General features: G+C 44.6%; 1 protein-coding gene across 5 annotated transcripts in view; it reads left to right on the plus strand.

The window, feature by feature from the left end:
- The window catches only part of GRIA1 (glutamate ionotropic receptor AMPA type subunit 1), a 120,948-nt gene that overhangs the window by 46,438 nt on the left and 59,307 nt on the right, over window positions 1–15,203 (plus strand). For 4 of the 5 annotated variants that reach the window (XM_005147181.4, XM_005147180.4, XM_034066769.1 and 1 more), the window contains exons 3-4: window positions 9,957–10,196; window positions 11,697–11,881. In XM_005147181.4, the coding sequence (XP_005147238.2) occupies window positions 9,957–10,196; window positions 11,697–11,881 (425 nt within the window). The remainder of the gene's footprint in view (window positions 1–9,956; window positions 10,197–11,696; window positions 11,882–15,203) is intronic. The other variant, XM_005147182.3, reaches the window with a different exon arrangement.

Here is a 15,203-nt window from a genome sequence, read left to right on the forward strand (position 1 = left end):
AAGTACTGCTTCCCCCTTTAAGCCCCCAAGGGCAAGATGCTCTGTCCTGTATGGGAGAGGTTTTATTTGAAGAAGAATGCTTTGTCCTAGATAAGTGCAAGATCTTCCTGTGTATCTTCACTGTGTTCCTGTGGGGAGGTGAGCATGGTGGTGCTTTCTCCACCCCATGTACCCTGTGCATTTTGTCTGCTGCCTTTTATGTTTAAATGAACAGGGAGTCATATAATGTCTGAAAGGCCAACAATAGCTTACTGCAAGAGGGAAGCATCCTCTGTGCCCTCTGACAGCCTGCATCAGCCAGCTTCCTTCCTACACTGGGAGATATTTTAAGGCAGAGCACACTGAAAATATCATCACTACTTGAAAAGATCAATCAGGTTAGAGAACATTCTCCTGGTTTTCTATTTAGGTCCCTCCTTATCCTTTGTTTTACTTTCCGTGGTGAGCCAGCTGTATAATGTTTCCTCTCTGCTGGAAAGGCAGTTCTCTACTCTGAGGAGGCTACTCAGTGGCTTTTATTGCTATTTAACATGCATACATTACAGTACCTCACAAAGGCCTTGTAGCACTGTGCCAGGCATCCTACAAACACATGCAGAGTGACAGTTGCATCTATAGCGGGTACCCATGTGTGGGGGATAACAGGAAAAGAGTGATTCTGGGCCAATTAGGATTAATAATAATGCCCACACATCCTACGTAGGCATATGGGATATGGCATATCCCTATATTTCTTTGAAGACAACACACCCCTGGAGTTGAAAAAGGGTGTTATTTCAGTTTTTTCTTGTCAATTTAAAAATCACTATCAGGAAAGGGGGTTGGTGTTTAAGAAAATATTAAGATCTCTTTCCATGTGCATCCAAAACAGGGATTAGAAGATGGGTGCATGAGGAGCTGCCAGTCTGACTTTGTAGAGTTTAATACCTACTTTGTCTGGCTCCAGATGATTGTGTAGGCTGAAGAGCATCATCTGACCCATTGCTTACACTTGACTATAAACATACATCCAAGAATGTTTGGGACCACAGAAGGATCATTGCAGCTGGTGTGCATGCATGCATGTGTGTGTTTTCAGATTCTTTGGTTGCTGTTGAGTAGAAAAAGGTGGAGTGCTAATAAATGAAGTTGTCAATTTCCAGTCTGTTGTCAAGAAAGCCTTAAAATTAGTTGTGTTAATTCAGTGACAGGCAAGGATAAGGCTCTATGCACTGTAGCACAAAACAATTAGAAGCTGGAAACTTAGAAGCAGGAGAGGAAAACAAATACAGACAGGGAGAAAAGAGAAGGTGCTTACCTCCAACTGCATGGGGAGAAGCAGGGTGAGGGCATGAAGCCACCTCATCACTGATGTGAGAACCTCGGTGAGTCCAGGTTCTGTGATCATGAGCCACTGTGTGTGGCTTGTCATTCTCAAACAGGTATATGCTTTCAGTACATGCATCTTGCTAGTGAAAGCTCAGTGTCTGGGAAGGGTCCTGATGCTGTAATTTGCAGTGTAGAGCTCAATGGCCCGGAAGACTGTAGACTACAAATAGCCAGAGCCTCACAAGGTAGGACTGTGGTGGGAAAGGAAAAGCTGGTGGGGCAGGGAGAGAGGCTGATACAGAGCTGCAGCTAAAAGCAGTCTCTATTGCTACCTTCATTACAGACCTGGAAGAAGGTGTATATATACCATAACTGAATTCCATGCCTGTTCAGGGAAGGGCTGATGGTGACATTGTTATGAGTAGATTATCATGAAAAAACTCAGAAGTAACACGGCTGAGACAATTTACCAAAATGCTGTTTTCTCAAATGGAGGCAAGAACACAAGTCTCAGGAATGCCACAGGGAACACATCAGAGACTGGGGCATCAGTTTGGCTTCCGAACTGGCTCATCTGCAAAAGCACAGACCAGAGAAATTTTGGGAGTGTCTTTGCATATTTTATGAAGCAGGATGGCATGGGACCGAAATGGTAATTATCAGATGAAGATTAAGAAAGGAGTTGTTGAGGTAGATGTTAACGCCCTTCTTCCCCAGTGGAAATAAATTAATGTTGGAATAACTTTTCCAGGGAAAGTCCGTAGTCTGGTTTCTGCATTGTGACCTGCAACCAGATTCATGACAGGCATTTACAAAATCCTCATCAAAACCTGAGGCTTGCACTGAAAACAGTCACAGGTTTTATTGTCTAGGAACAGATATAACTTATTAGGGAAAGAAAAGAAGCCGTTGAAGAGAAAATGCATTTCATCTGCAGTAAGCGGCACTCTATGTGACACATTTGTTTTTTGCTACTACTTATCTTCCCCCCTCCCATCCCTCTCTCCCCTCTTTTTACTTGATTTTAATAATTCAGCTCTTACAGCCCAGAATTAAATGTTGTGCTGAGCTAAGAGCAGTGTGCTCTGTACTGTATTAACAGGCTGTGGGTCTGGTGCTTTGTTCTTGTCTGCCACTGTTGTTCATGCTCCCCAGCAGAAAGCTACACTGTGATACTGTGCTTAGTTTTCCTAGTATAGCACTGTCTGCAGAAGGACCAATATAATAAAAAGGCCATCTAATAAAGCAGAAAAGCAAAATTGATTCAACCCTCCTCCCTCGCCTCCTTTTTGCTGTCACTTTTTCTTTTGTAGTAATCTTGCTTTACTATTTATGACTCTGCTTCAGACATCAAGAGTTCAATGAGGACAAAGTTTTGGGCTTCTATTTCTTTGTAGGAGGTTAGAGGAGAGCAGGGACATCTGGTCTTCCATGGGGTCCATAGGAAGATCCATCTGCAGGTGGAGGCTCTGTGAGGTATCACTTCCTCTTTATAGGGGAGCTGCGGGGGAGCTCGAGGTGAGGGTTGTGAACAGGAGGTAGTAGTAGAGCTTCTGCTGCTCCAAGGCAACCCAGCACAGCCAGCACCTTCTGCTTGCTTCTTTCTGGACATGGCACAAAGCCGGATGACCCAGCAGACTTGCTGACAGTGTAAGACAGCTCTGGCATGTGTGTCAACATCAAACTCCTCAAAAGCCATGCAAGGTTCAAGAGTTACAAGTGGGCCATCCCTGGGCTCCAGGAGCAGATGTGCTTTTAATTAACTAAATATGATGATTTCTAATGACATAACATGCCATAAAAGTTTCTCAGAAGGATGTATCCCAGCTGGGTTTGCTCACCATGGTTTGACACTTAGCTGTACGCCAGAAATAAGGCACACTGGCATGCAGGAAAAGAGAATCTCTTTTTAAAATGCTCCTATTTTAAAACTGAGACAATGTGGGAAGGTCACATCCTCTGTGAGAGCTGAAAAATGGTGAATTGTTCCCAGGCACCAAAGCCCTTCTCTATGTCTTAAAAAAGGTATAAAAAGCAAGGAGTGCTATGGAAAAGATGTGGTTCTGGTAGGGGGTACTGGAGAGATGAAGGCTGTAGACAGCAAGAACCCTACACAGCTTGGGAGCATGGCATCAGTGCTCCCAGCTAAGAACACAGTCTTATTTTGGAACTCTATGAGTATGGTGCAAGAGGAAGTCTCTGACCCCAGGCACTGGAACAGGTTGGGCTCAAAGAAAGGTATTTGTCTTCCTCTACCTGACAAGCAAAAATCCAAGTCATGATTAGGTAACAAATCTGAAAGAAATGGCAGTGGACCCGTTTCCCCCTACACATAATCTGATCTCTGAGCCACAGGACCCTTGTTAGCCAGCCTGGCCTTATGAGAATAATAACCTAATTTTAACTACAGAAGGAGTTAGGGTTTCTGTGAAGCCTGAATGCTGCTTGGAATGGCACGCTGTCCTTTCCAGTGGTGTCTCTGTTCCCATGGCTGTCTCTTCCACCACCATGGTTATCATTCAGAAGTGCTCTTAAATGGCTGAGAGTCCATGTTGTTAATTTTGTTCACAAAGCACCATGCTATTTCTGTTTCTTTAAAATCAGCAGCATGTGAGGAAGAAGTATCCCAAATCCAATTTAATCTCAAGGGAAACTGATGGTTCATCAGCCAGACAAACTAAGACTTATTTGTCAGGCTGGTGAACTTAACAAAACAAAATTAAGATATCAGCATAAACAGCTATAAGCAGCTCCTGGGTCATAGATTATTGTTTAGATATGAGAGAAGTAAAGCAGATATCAATGTAAAAACCAACATTACTTTCCAGCTTCCAAGATGGTTTAGAGCAGCAGTGGAGGAAAGTGATGGAAGGGAGCACACTTCTGTGTCTTATGTATTTGAAAGAGTAACGTATATTTCTTGTAATATCACATCAGCCTGATTTGCAGTTGATCAAATATATGGGACATATCTGTTGTTATCTAAATACACGTGTGGAGCAATGGGGGAGTGTAGAATCTGTTTGGCTTTCCCCTGCTAGATAAATCTGTAGGAACATGCTGTCGTTGGGATGTGCTGAAGAGATGCGCTCTGGCACCTACGCCACAGTGGAGAGCTGTGAGGACAAACATTTGGTAGGAAAGCTGAGCTGATCCTAATTGAAGTAGACACTAGTGCTCTTTCATTGAAGCTCCACCAGCTTTGGCGACCTGATGTCAGGCTCTCCATCAATGCGTGAGGGTCACTTCCAGGCAGGGCATGCTAAAAATCAATTACACACACACAAACCCCTCCTCTTTCCCACATGTGCACACAAAACACTTCAAGTGAGCAAAGAAAAGCATGTGGGAACTGTTCTTTGACACCACTTCAGTCAACGAGTGTGGTTTGCTGCAAGTGAGGGTTCTGGTTCTGTGCCCAGGAGGCACATGAAGGAGGTGCCACACTGATACTGGGGCTGGAGAGATTGCGGGGCTAGTCTTTAACAGCTTACAAAGGGCAGTGGACTGAGCTGACGTTCAAAGTCTGGCCACATTTGACATTTTTAAAGGCATTTGTTAGTTTGTTTCTGGAGGAAGTGCTGTCTGTGCTGGATTGGATGGTTTCTTCTTACCTTGGAGCCTACATTTCCAAATTGTACTTTTCTTTCCCTCCCTGCTTGAGCTATGAAAGAATAGTTTAGTCAAATTCCTCATGACATCTGCTGTTCAGCATTGTAGAAATGGTTTTCCTGGAGAGGGTATAGTGTCTTCCCTCCTAGGTGCCTCTCAGATATGGCATCCTTCAGGGTTGGGAAGGCCTCTGAGCTCTGACAGGGACCATCTGGGCTTTTTGTCTCCTTCTGCAACAGAGAACACGAGTCATTTGTGGGGAACATCTGTGGATATTTTGTTTAATCAGGTTTTTACTGATCTTGTGGCTTTGGGTATTAGCACTGCCTTCAGTACTTCTGTTCTCTGACAGAAGCATGCAGCAGCTGAATCTCCTGAGTGTCAACCAAACCATATTATTGGCTCCCTCCAGGGGTAGCTGGGTGAAACTTAATGGTCCATGAGATACAAAAAGTCAGTGGAAATGATCTAATGTCCCTTTCTAGTCTTAAACTCAGTGAAATGGTGAAAATTCTGCTTCTAAAGGAAATGGCAGATGAGCGGTTGCCAGGATCTCCTACCAGGCTTCTTCTCTAGCTGTGTCCATGGGGAGCAGTTCTCTTTTTGCAGATTTTCAGCAGAATAGCACCATTTTCACTCCTGGAAGCCAAATCCTCATTTCCATCCTTCTGCACAGCACATTTGCTCTTCCTCCTCCCTCAAATGCTGAACCTCTTTCAGCCCATCTTTCTGGTGACCGTTTCTGAGAATCACTTTTTGGTTTCCCTTCTGCTTTTACCAAAGTCCAAACGAGATATCCATTATATCTTACACTTACCTTTCACATAGATCAGATCACACCTCCAGTTCCAAAATACTTCTGGACCCCCTAAATGCAGAAATCAGTCTTGTGCATCTACTCTCTCTGTGTCTGGTTGAGAGCTTTAGCTAAAGAAAGTGTACCAGGAATTTTTATAGACTCAAAACTTCTTTTGCTTTCTTCTTCTGAAGAAAAAACATGCACAATTTAAAGTTCTTGGCATGCACTCTTCTTTTTCTTGGAAGCATTTGCAAAGGTGTCCAGAGCTGCCTCTCCTCAGCTGCCGAGTTGATGTCCTATCCTGTGTCTGCTTTCAACAAAATCAGTGTTTTCTGTCTCAGATTTAAATGCTTTACTGTGGATATTTCCATATGTAAAGAGAAACCTGAGATAAACTGCAGGGCTAGAAATCCTGGAGTCTGGGGATTTCAAGCACACTTTTTCCTTATCTGAATTCAAGGATGCACCAGCTCCATGGTGGCTAAGGTTCCACAGAGGGAGAGGGCAGGCCTCCCCCTGATTGCTCTACTACATCAGTGACTTTTTAACTACCTTACAAACCTGGTTTGATTTTTACTGTAAGCCAGAAGTGATTTTGAACAGTCTGAGGAGGTTTTACCTCACCTGGCTGCAACAGGCACTGAGGAGTTGTGTCCAAAGAACAAACACGTGGTTGTTTCTAGGCTTTTCAGTCCAGCATAACCAGGTCACAATCAAGTTAATGCCTCTACTTTAACCTCATTTTGTTAGTGAAACAGCACTAGGGAGATGCAGTGAGAGATCCTATGCCTGGAGGAGGAGGGATATGGGATGGCCGTGGTGCCTGGTGCAGCACACCCTGGGAATGTTCCAGCCAAGTCCCAACCTGATCAAATACAAAAGGCTAATCAGGATGAATACAGTAGCGGTTTCCATGGTTATCGTTATTATATTTTCTGAGAGTTTGTTTAGAAGAAAACTATAATTAATTACAAATTCATTGCAAGATAATAGCATAGTTACCAGAAGAGATGTTCTCTGTCCTTCCTTCCCTTTGTGCAGCCCAGAGGCCGTACATGCAAACTGTCACAAATGTCTGCATTTACATCAAAGTAAACACTCTTCACTTGTGCTTACATCCTTGTGTATGCAAACATTTATGCTGTTGCATTTCACCCAGTTTCCTGCCTCTAGGAATGAGCTTTAGAGACTGAACAGTCTGAATTCAGCACCTAGAGCTAATTACCAGGTTGACTGCAACTCTTTTCTGGAGGACAAGCCAGGTTGTGGCCATCCTGCAGTTAACAGGCATTGGCAGGAGGCTGGCAATGTGTGATGTTATCACCAGCCAATTGACCAGAAGAGCTCAGCTCCATGGACCTTCCATTGAAGCATGTTCTTTATGCCTTTTATATTTCTTAATCTTTGTAGAAAAGCATCAGCCAGAGGCTAGTGACTGCTGAGGAACTGATAAGCTTCTTCCCCACCAGAAAAACAAACAGCATTTAAACTATTTCTTTCTTTTAGTTAATGTTTGCAATTCTTAGTAGTATGTTATTAGGAAGTTGCAGAGCAATCAAATGAGAGCACGATTGTTAATAAATTTGCTTAATAACACAATTAATGCTAACATAAAGACCTTCCAGTGATCTTTCAGTGAGTTAAATAAATGGCAAATAACTTCTTGTTAATTTTGCTGGGTAAATTCATTTGGCACATCTGTAATGTAAAATAGTTCTGAAATTTAAATGAATTTGCAGACATTATTTTTACATTATGCCAAATTTAGTCCCAGAAAGGTGGCTGCAGTTCTCACTCTTGTCATTTTTCCATATTAACACAACAGTTTGTTGTTCTTTGGGTCCTAACCCTCAGCAAGCCTTCCCCCTCCAGCCCACATTATCTGTCTTATCCATGGCCCTTCTTAGTCTGAGAGTACAAAGAGAGTTAAGGTTCTTTCCAAACTTACTAATGATAAAGACTGTTCATTCTCCCAGCCATTGTTGGTGCAATCTGTTTCAAATGCTGGAATTGATGAGTGTCTCAGAACAGTGTAGGAGTGCTGCCTGAGCATGACTGAGCCACAGTGTTAAAAAAAACCCAAATATCTCAAAAATAAGAGATTCATTTGAAAGAGAAAATAAAATTAAAGGAAGCCATGGTTTGCCTGAAATAAAGCAAAGCACCTAGGTTTATTATCTGGATTATTAATTGTGCTGGATTGTTCAGCTGCCCCAAGAATGTCACTTTAATCATTCAGTGAGCCTGGAGCTTGGGTCTCCAGAGATCGTGTTCTGATCTCTCACATATGGTAAATCGCATTGTTCATTAGACCCAGTCCAGTCACATGGAAATGATGTCCAGGCTATTTCTATCTGTATCTGCTACTTTTCTTCCTGGATGTGTCAGTCTCATGATGAGGGCAGTGACTCCAGCTGATAGAGACACAATTGCTGATTGCAAAGAGAGACACTGCTGTGAAAATAAAGAGAAGAGGGGTTTATTTTCATCGTGGTTCAGGCTTCAGGAGAAGTCTCTGTCCCACAGAAATACAAATTCCCTCGGAGAAGGAAGTTGCTGATGTATATGAGGTCACCAACACTGAGCAGTGAAAAGAGGATGGGTGACCTTGGAGACAAACTGTTGGGCTGGGATGCTCATGGGCTCAACTCCAAGAGGAAGGAACTATTTTCACCACTGTCATGAGATTCAGTTCTCAGCTCTTGACACTCTGTGTTGCTTTGTTTTGGTGGTGAGATGGGAGCAGGGACTCACTTTATCAGTAGGAAACAGGATTTCTTGCTCTTCCCTCTGAATATTTGATTCTGGCAGTAGAGAAGTTAGGAACAAGGTAATCTTATCCAGGATGGCTGTAAGCCAGTTGGGGATGACTTCTGGTCCCTGCTGGAGGGACAGAGCTTGGATGGAGCCCAGCTAAGGATGCAGCAAGCTCATGTTCAGGAGCCTGTCTCCAGTCACACATGCAGAAGGATCGGTACTGGTGGCTACCAGCAGGAACTGGGTCAAGGGATTCCCAAGCAATCCAAAGCACTTGCAAGAGGACCCTAAAATGTCACATCCAACTTCTCACCCTGCACGGGGGGGGGGGGGGGGGAGTTGAAGATGGCAAGTGATGTGTGAAGTGTTGAGTCAGTATAAATGTCACAGCCAAAGGTTTTCAGAGTCAGAGTGACAACAGAAGGAGACACTAGTGCCAGGAGTTCTGACAGAGGGAAAACACTGTCACTGCCACTCTCTGGCTTCAAGATTTATTGATGGTTAACTTGGGATGTGCCATAAACAGAGGTGATATTAAATGAGTCTGACTGTCGCAGGGGCTAAGTTTTACAGTCCAAAGTGTGAACTGTCTCTGCCTCTCTGAGATCCTGAGGCATTTTTCCAGCAGCTCTCACAATCTCATTAAGTGCTCTCTCAAGAAGGGCTCCAACCCAAGAGAGCTTTCCGTGTCCAGCACAGAGCCAGCTGCTGGGATCAGACACAAATACTTGCCAGAGGACCCAATGAGCACTGCTCATGGAGACCTCCAGGCCATCACCACCACCTCACTGCCTTCACCACCATGGCTTTGTGAACTAAACCCTCATGTCAGTGGCTCTGACCTCAGTGTCAGCAGCTGTGACAAACTTCTCCATAGCTGTGTTCTGACTGTACTCAACTTAGGTGAACCTTTGCCGAGATGGCCTCTCAGCATTATCTCAGCTTCTGAGGACAAACCCATGGTTTCCTCCTTGTTTCCTGGAGTCCTTGGCTGCAAAGGACTGTGCTGTCAGACAGATGCTTTCCTTCTGCTCCTTGAATGCATCTGGGGCTGCAATAACAAGCTGACTGTAGCCTTTCTCCCCTCATAATAACACAGCTCCACAGGCCAGCCAGCTACCACCCCAAGCAGGCAGGACTTGGAGAGCCACTGTGCTTTTCTGCTGAGGGGTTCCCTTGTTCAGATAACACATTTTATCCCAGAAGCAGCAAAATGTTCAGCAGAGCCCTGGGGATTCTGAGTTCACTGTTCCGTGTCACTTCTGCCTATCAAAGGTGAAGCAGGTCTGTGGAGATGAAGGGTAGAGCACCCCATGTCCACAAGCTCTGTTCTTCACAGATTGCATTGACCAACCCACAGACCTCAAGGAGAATTACCTAGTCCAGAAAGCTTATCTCAGGGAAAAGGCTCATTTTGGTGACTTCCCTGAGAAAACTCCTTGTCCTTCTGCTCTCACAACCTTTCTCTCTGTTCCTCCAGTCTGCTCGCAGTTCTCCAAGGGCGTCTATGCCATCTTTGGATTTTATGAGAGGAGGACAGTCAACATGCTCACATCTTTCTGCGGGGCTCTCCACGTCTGCTTCATAACCCCAAGCTTCCCAGTTGAAACGTCCAACCAGTTTGTTCTCCAGCTTCGCCCAGAGCTCCAGGACGCCCTCATCAATGTCATCGAGCACTACAGCTGGCAGAAGTTTGTGTACATTTATGACGCTGACCGGGGTAAGTCACAAGTACATGGGTTATCAGGCAATCAGAGATCGTGGTCTAGGTGGAGTCTTTGCCTGAGGAAGTCCTTTTACTGTGGGTTTCTGGAGGCTGAGAGGGTGGCTAAAGGAAGGGCCACCCTATGTGTTCCCTATATGCTATTCCATTTCTAAATATTAGTTACTGCTGAAGGTGGGCATTGACCTAGATGAAGCATTAGCCTGACCCAGTATGTCTGTGTTCATAGGGTCAGGTCTGAACCCCATCAACACAAGAGAGAGATTTAATGTTTAAGCAGTTTGAGTTTCAAATGGGGAAATTGTTTATATTGAATGGGTCCCATACTGAATAGGTCAGTCAAACTGTTTGTGAACGTGAATCAACAGCTGCTCAGGTCTCACCTGAGCCCACGTCCAGTTGTGATACATGTGTGAGCTTCTGGGAGGTAGCTTGGTAAGCCACTTTGCACAGGGCTTGGAGCACCCTGGTCTAGTGGAAGGGGTCCCTGCCCATGGCTGGGGGTTGGAACTGGAGGAGCTTTAAGGTCCCTTCCAACCCAAACCATTCTGTGCTTCTATGAAAACTCCATGTTCCCTGTTAGTATGTTAGTTCTTTATGTAGAATAACAAAAGCTTTTGCTGGGTTCTTGGAAGATATTTTCTAATTTTCTAAACCATGAACAAGGCTAGTGAGCTTATTGTTCTGTGATTCAGTTTCCCCAGCTCTCAGGTGCCTTTACAGCACCAGGCTTGCAGCCTGAGAGCAAAATGAACTTGGGAGGACAGTGCAGGGTGATTCACAGCACTGTCCTGGAAATTATCATTAGCCCTTGCAAGGAGGATGACCTTAGGAGATAAGGAGAAGGTATAAAAGCATCCCACACATTTTTTTTTCTTGTCATGAGGCATGGGCACTCTGAATATCCCAAAAGGACTGCAGTAGGCAGGGTTATCTAGCAGGACTCCAGAGCAGTTCCAATTAAGTGTCTCTCCTCTGAAGGCTGTTTACGTAATTTAGGCAAGATCCTTTTAAAAATGATTGTTTTCTGATGAGATGCTGCTGAGAGAGATGGGGACTGTGAATGTGATTTTGTGTTGTGATTGCTGAGGGTGTTCCGAACTCTAGAAGCATGCAGCCTAAACAGATCAAAGACGAGAAGGGAACTGTGGCTGAAAGAAATCAAGTGATTTGGGTAGTGACAGACAAGAAGGATGGAGATTAGAGCCCTTATCTGAATCCCACAGCAGGGCTTGATCAATGAGACTGATCTGCTGATTAAAAAGGAAAACCAGGCCTGGAATCATACTATTTTCTGTGCTAGAACAAAAAAAAAGTGGGAGTCATTAATTCTAGCCCAGTTGTGTTTGGGGAAAATGCTAGACTATTAGCTGCTGTCTGTACTTGCAATGTTGTATCCAGCATGGCTTGAGGCAGCTACACAGGCTGTCAGAAGGATGGAAAGATGCCATTGCACAACTAAAACCTGTTTCTCTTCACCCTTTCTTCCCACTGTAGGGTTGTCAGTCCTACAGAAAGTGCTGGATACTGCAGCTGAGAAGAACTGGCAGGTAACAGCTGTCAACATCCTGACTACAACAGAAGAGGGCTACCGCATGCTCTTCCAGGAGCTGGAGAAGAAGAAGGAAAGGCTGGTGGTGGTGGACTGTGAATCTGAGAGGCTGAACATCATCCTTAGCAAGGTTTGTTGGGTGGGTTGTCTGGGAGGGGTCTTGCACACGGGACAGGAAGGGTTGTTTCTCACGGAATACTTCTCTTCCCCATTCTTTTCTGGTCTGTCTTGTGGCGGCTGTCATTGGATGTGGTGTGTGTGCATTGCAGCAGGCTGCAGTGCAGATATTTCAAAAAATATTGCAGATATTGCAAAAAATGTGCAGATATTGTGCAAAAAAACAGATATTTCTCTGTTGTGTTACTGTGGAAACTGTAAAGTCATATAAGTACTGGCAGCTCTAATGTATTCATACTAAGTGAGCTCTGCTGCTCCATGTTCTCCACTTGTTTGACTCCTCTGATGAGCACTTTACATCCTCTTAAGTCCCCAGTGACTTTGCTTTGTGCTAATTCTTCCGAGCAGTGTGCACAAGACATGGTACTTCCTTGTTCTGCTGAGTTTTTCTCCAGTTTTCCCACCTTTTGTGAGTTAGGGTGGAGGTGTCCTTCAGCCTCCATGTGCAGCACTCAATTCTCACAGCCAGTGCATACAGGGTAGAAATGGTTTTATGGTACATCTGGAGTGGCCTCAGGAGCACTGTTTCCAGATCAGGCTAGAGTTCACCATCCTCCCAGGGGATCCTGTAGCAAGACTGAGCATTTCCAGCTCCTCTCATGCCTTGCAGCAAGAAGACATGTTAATTCACAGCCATCTCCTGGTTGTTTTGGCAGCTCATGACCATAAGGCAGATGGCATATGCAATAGAGAACTCAGTTCTGTGCCCTGCCTTTACTCATCCTCAATCTAGACATGTGACTCAGTAGTGCAGACCCAAATTCTCTCTATCCTTTTTCCACCATGCCTCCCTTAAGGCTTGCCCTACGTCCCAAATATGGAGATCTGTAGACAGGAGATGAGTGCAAGCCCATGGACGGGTCTCAGTCCACACTTGTGTCCCCTCTTCAACTCCAGCCGCAACACCTTTACCTCTCACACCTACAGCCAAGCCCTTCCCACCACCGGGACTCCCATCCTATACGGCTTCGAAAGGGCCCCACAGCTGGTGTTCTGTGACTGCCGCTATCATGCTTCTCACAATCAGCTCTCTCTTACCTTGTGCTTCACACATTGCCTTGTCAAGCTACCTGTCATTTTCTGTCTCACACTTCAGCTGCTCACTGGGGCAAGGGCTGGCATTTCACCAGCTGCACGCCTCAGTGATGAGCACAATCCATCCTCGATGGGTGATTCTGGGTGCTATTCTATTATATATAATAATGTAGCAAGTAGGAGTTTTTAACCTTAAAGGTCATGCTCATGGAGGAGAGACCAGATTATTCCGGAGGATGAAGTCTTCTCTCTGATCATGGAGCAGCTGCAGTTGAACAACATTTTTGACAGGATGACAGGACCTAGGCAGTGAATTTGCCTTTTCTGGAGGCTTCCCTTCCCTACAGGTGTATCAGATTTGTAGGGTTAATGAAGTTGGGTTTTTTAAGCCTGGTTTGTCTAACAGAAAGGTAAGTTCTATAGTCAAACATTATCTAATGTTCCTAATAAAAACAGGAAAGTAAGTCTTTCTTTCAAACTTCTTCACATAGCTGGAGCAAGAGGTTGAGGTCCATTCCAACACAAATTATTTTATGATTCTAAGAGTTAAGATTAGATACAAGTAAAGCTAATTGCAAGAACACTAAAAATCCAGATCTTGTGATTCTTTGCTCTGCAATGGTGTAAAAAACACCCATTCCAAGGGAAAAAAGGAACAATGTTGTGTTTTCCTAATAAGAGACAGAGCAATTCCAACAGTCATCTGTGCCTAACTGGTAACACTCCTGTTAGAAATAAGGCTGTGAATAACATTTTCAGACCTGTGCAGTCCATTTTCATCCTCATTTGCCTTCTTGTTCTGAGTCCACAGGGATTTCTGAAAGCAGAGGTAGTTATCCCACTGTTAGCAGGGGATGCCAGGTCTGTCACAACATGCAGATGACCGGAAGGAGTCTAAGGCAGTGCTGGGCTTATTATCCCAAGAAATTCAGCAGGGACTCACACTGGGGATGGCGGCTGGTCTCAGCTCACCGCACCAGCAGCCTCTGTGAGGATGTCACTGCTCTGTTGGCCCTGTTTCTTTGAGTGTCTGAATTGTTCAAAGAGCTGCCTCAGCCTCTCAGGGACATTTTAATGCATTTATCTCCCTCCCTGACAAGCTTGTCTCTGTCTTTTCAGTGGCTCTGGATTTGTGCTCCCCAGTGAACAGAAGAGCTGGGGATGGCTGCTTAGCATCATTGCCTACATGTACACACTGCTGCTTGCACACACTTTTAGTTTCTTCTCCCCGCTTTGCTCACATAACACAAACAAGCACCACTGACTCCAAAGAGTCAGTCCTCATGTTCTGGAGGCAGTAGCTGTAAAGGAGTCAGTGTTCAATATGTTAATGATACATGGGAAAATGACCTGATTTCTTTCTCAGAGATTTCTCTGTGTCATGTCTCAATGGCATGAATTATCTTTGCTGAGGTAACTGTCATTTATGAGCCAGGCCTTGGTTCATGGCAGGATATCCACAGGGCTGCACTGTGTAGCTTAATGGGATAAGTATGTGGTGGGTTGTATTCCATCAAAGCCCTGTATTGTTTCTTCCTTGTCTCTCATTAAAATGAATAACTGGAATTTCTCCTTTGCCAGTGTTTCACTCTGAGAGGATTTCTCTCTAATAGATGTCAAACTGGCCCATTAAGAAGTGGGTAATGAAACCTAGGTGGCCCAAGTGAGCTATCAGCATGCAGCCTAGCACAGTCTCTCACCACGTTCAGGCTAAGTGATAAATGCTATTATAACCTCAGCTTGCTCCTGCTGTCCGGACACATTAGGACTGAGCAAGCATTTTAAAATAAATTAAGATCACAAATAACTGTGTAAAACACAGGAAGCAAGCCTCATAATTCAGGTGGATGGGCTGCAAGATTAACAGCTCAGGGAAAGCTAGACTGAAGCCCTCTCTGCTTCATGGACTCTGACACCTAATAAAATAACAGAGAGTTTGGGCAGAAGGAGCCAGTGTCAATATTGTTGACACTGGAGAAATGGTGAATTTGATTGTAAATCTTAGACACCCCATTTCCCTGGAGATGCTGCTTCCTCTCACAGGGTTTGGGACTTTCTGCAAAGGACAGTCTCAGGTGATAAATGGAAGTGAACAGGTTGGATCTGGTTTTGCTGCTCAGATCTGTCAATGGAAGATACTCAGAAAACTGCCCTTAATAAGAGTATACATCTTTATAGTCTTAGTTATGCAGAGATTTTTTTGCTGAGGGTCCCAGCCTGCTGAGCAGAAGCCATACTAA

This window comes from Melopsittacus undulatus, chromosome 10, assembly GCF_012275295.1.
Source record: "Melopsittacus undulatus isolate bMelUnd1 chromosome 10, bMelUnd1.mat.Z, whole genome shotgun sequence".
NCBI lineage: Eukaryota > Metazoa > Chordata > Aves > Psittaciformes > Psittaculidae > Melopsittacus > Melopsittacus undulatus.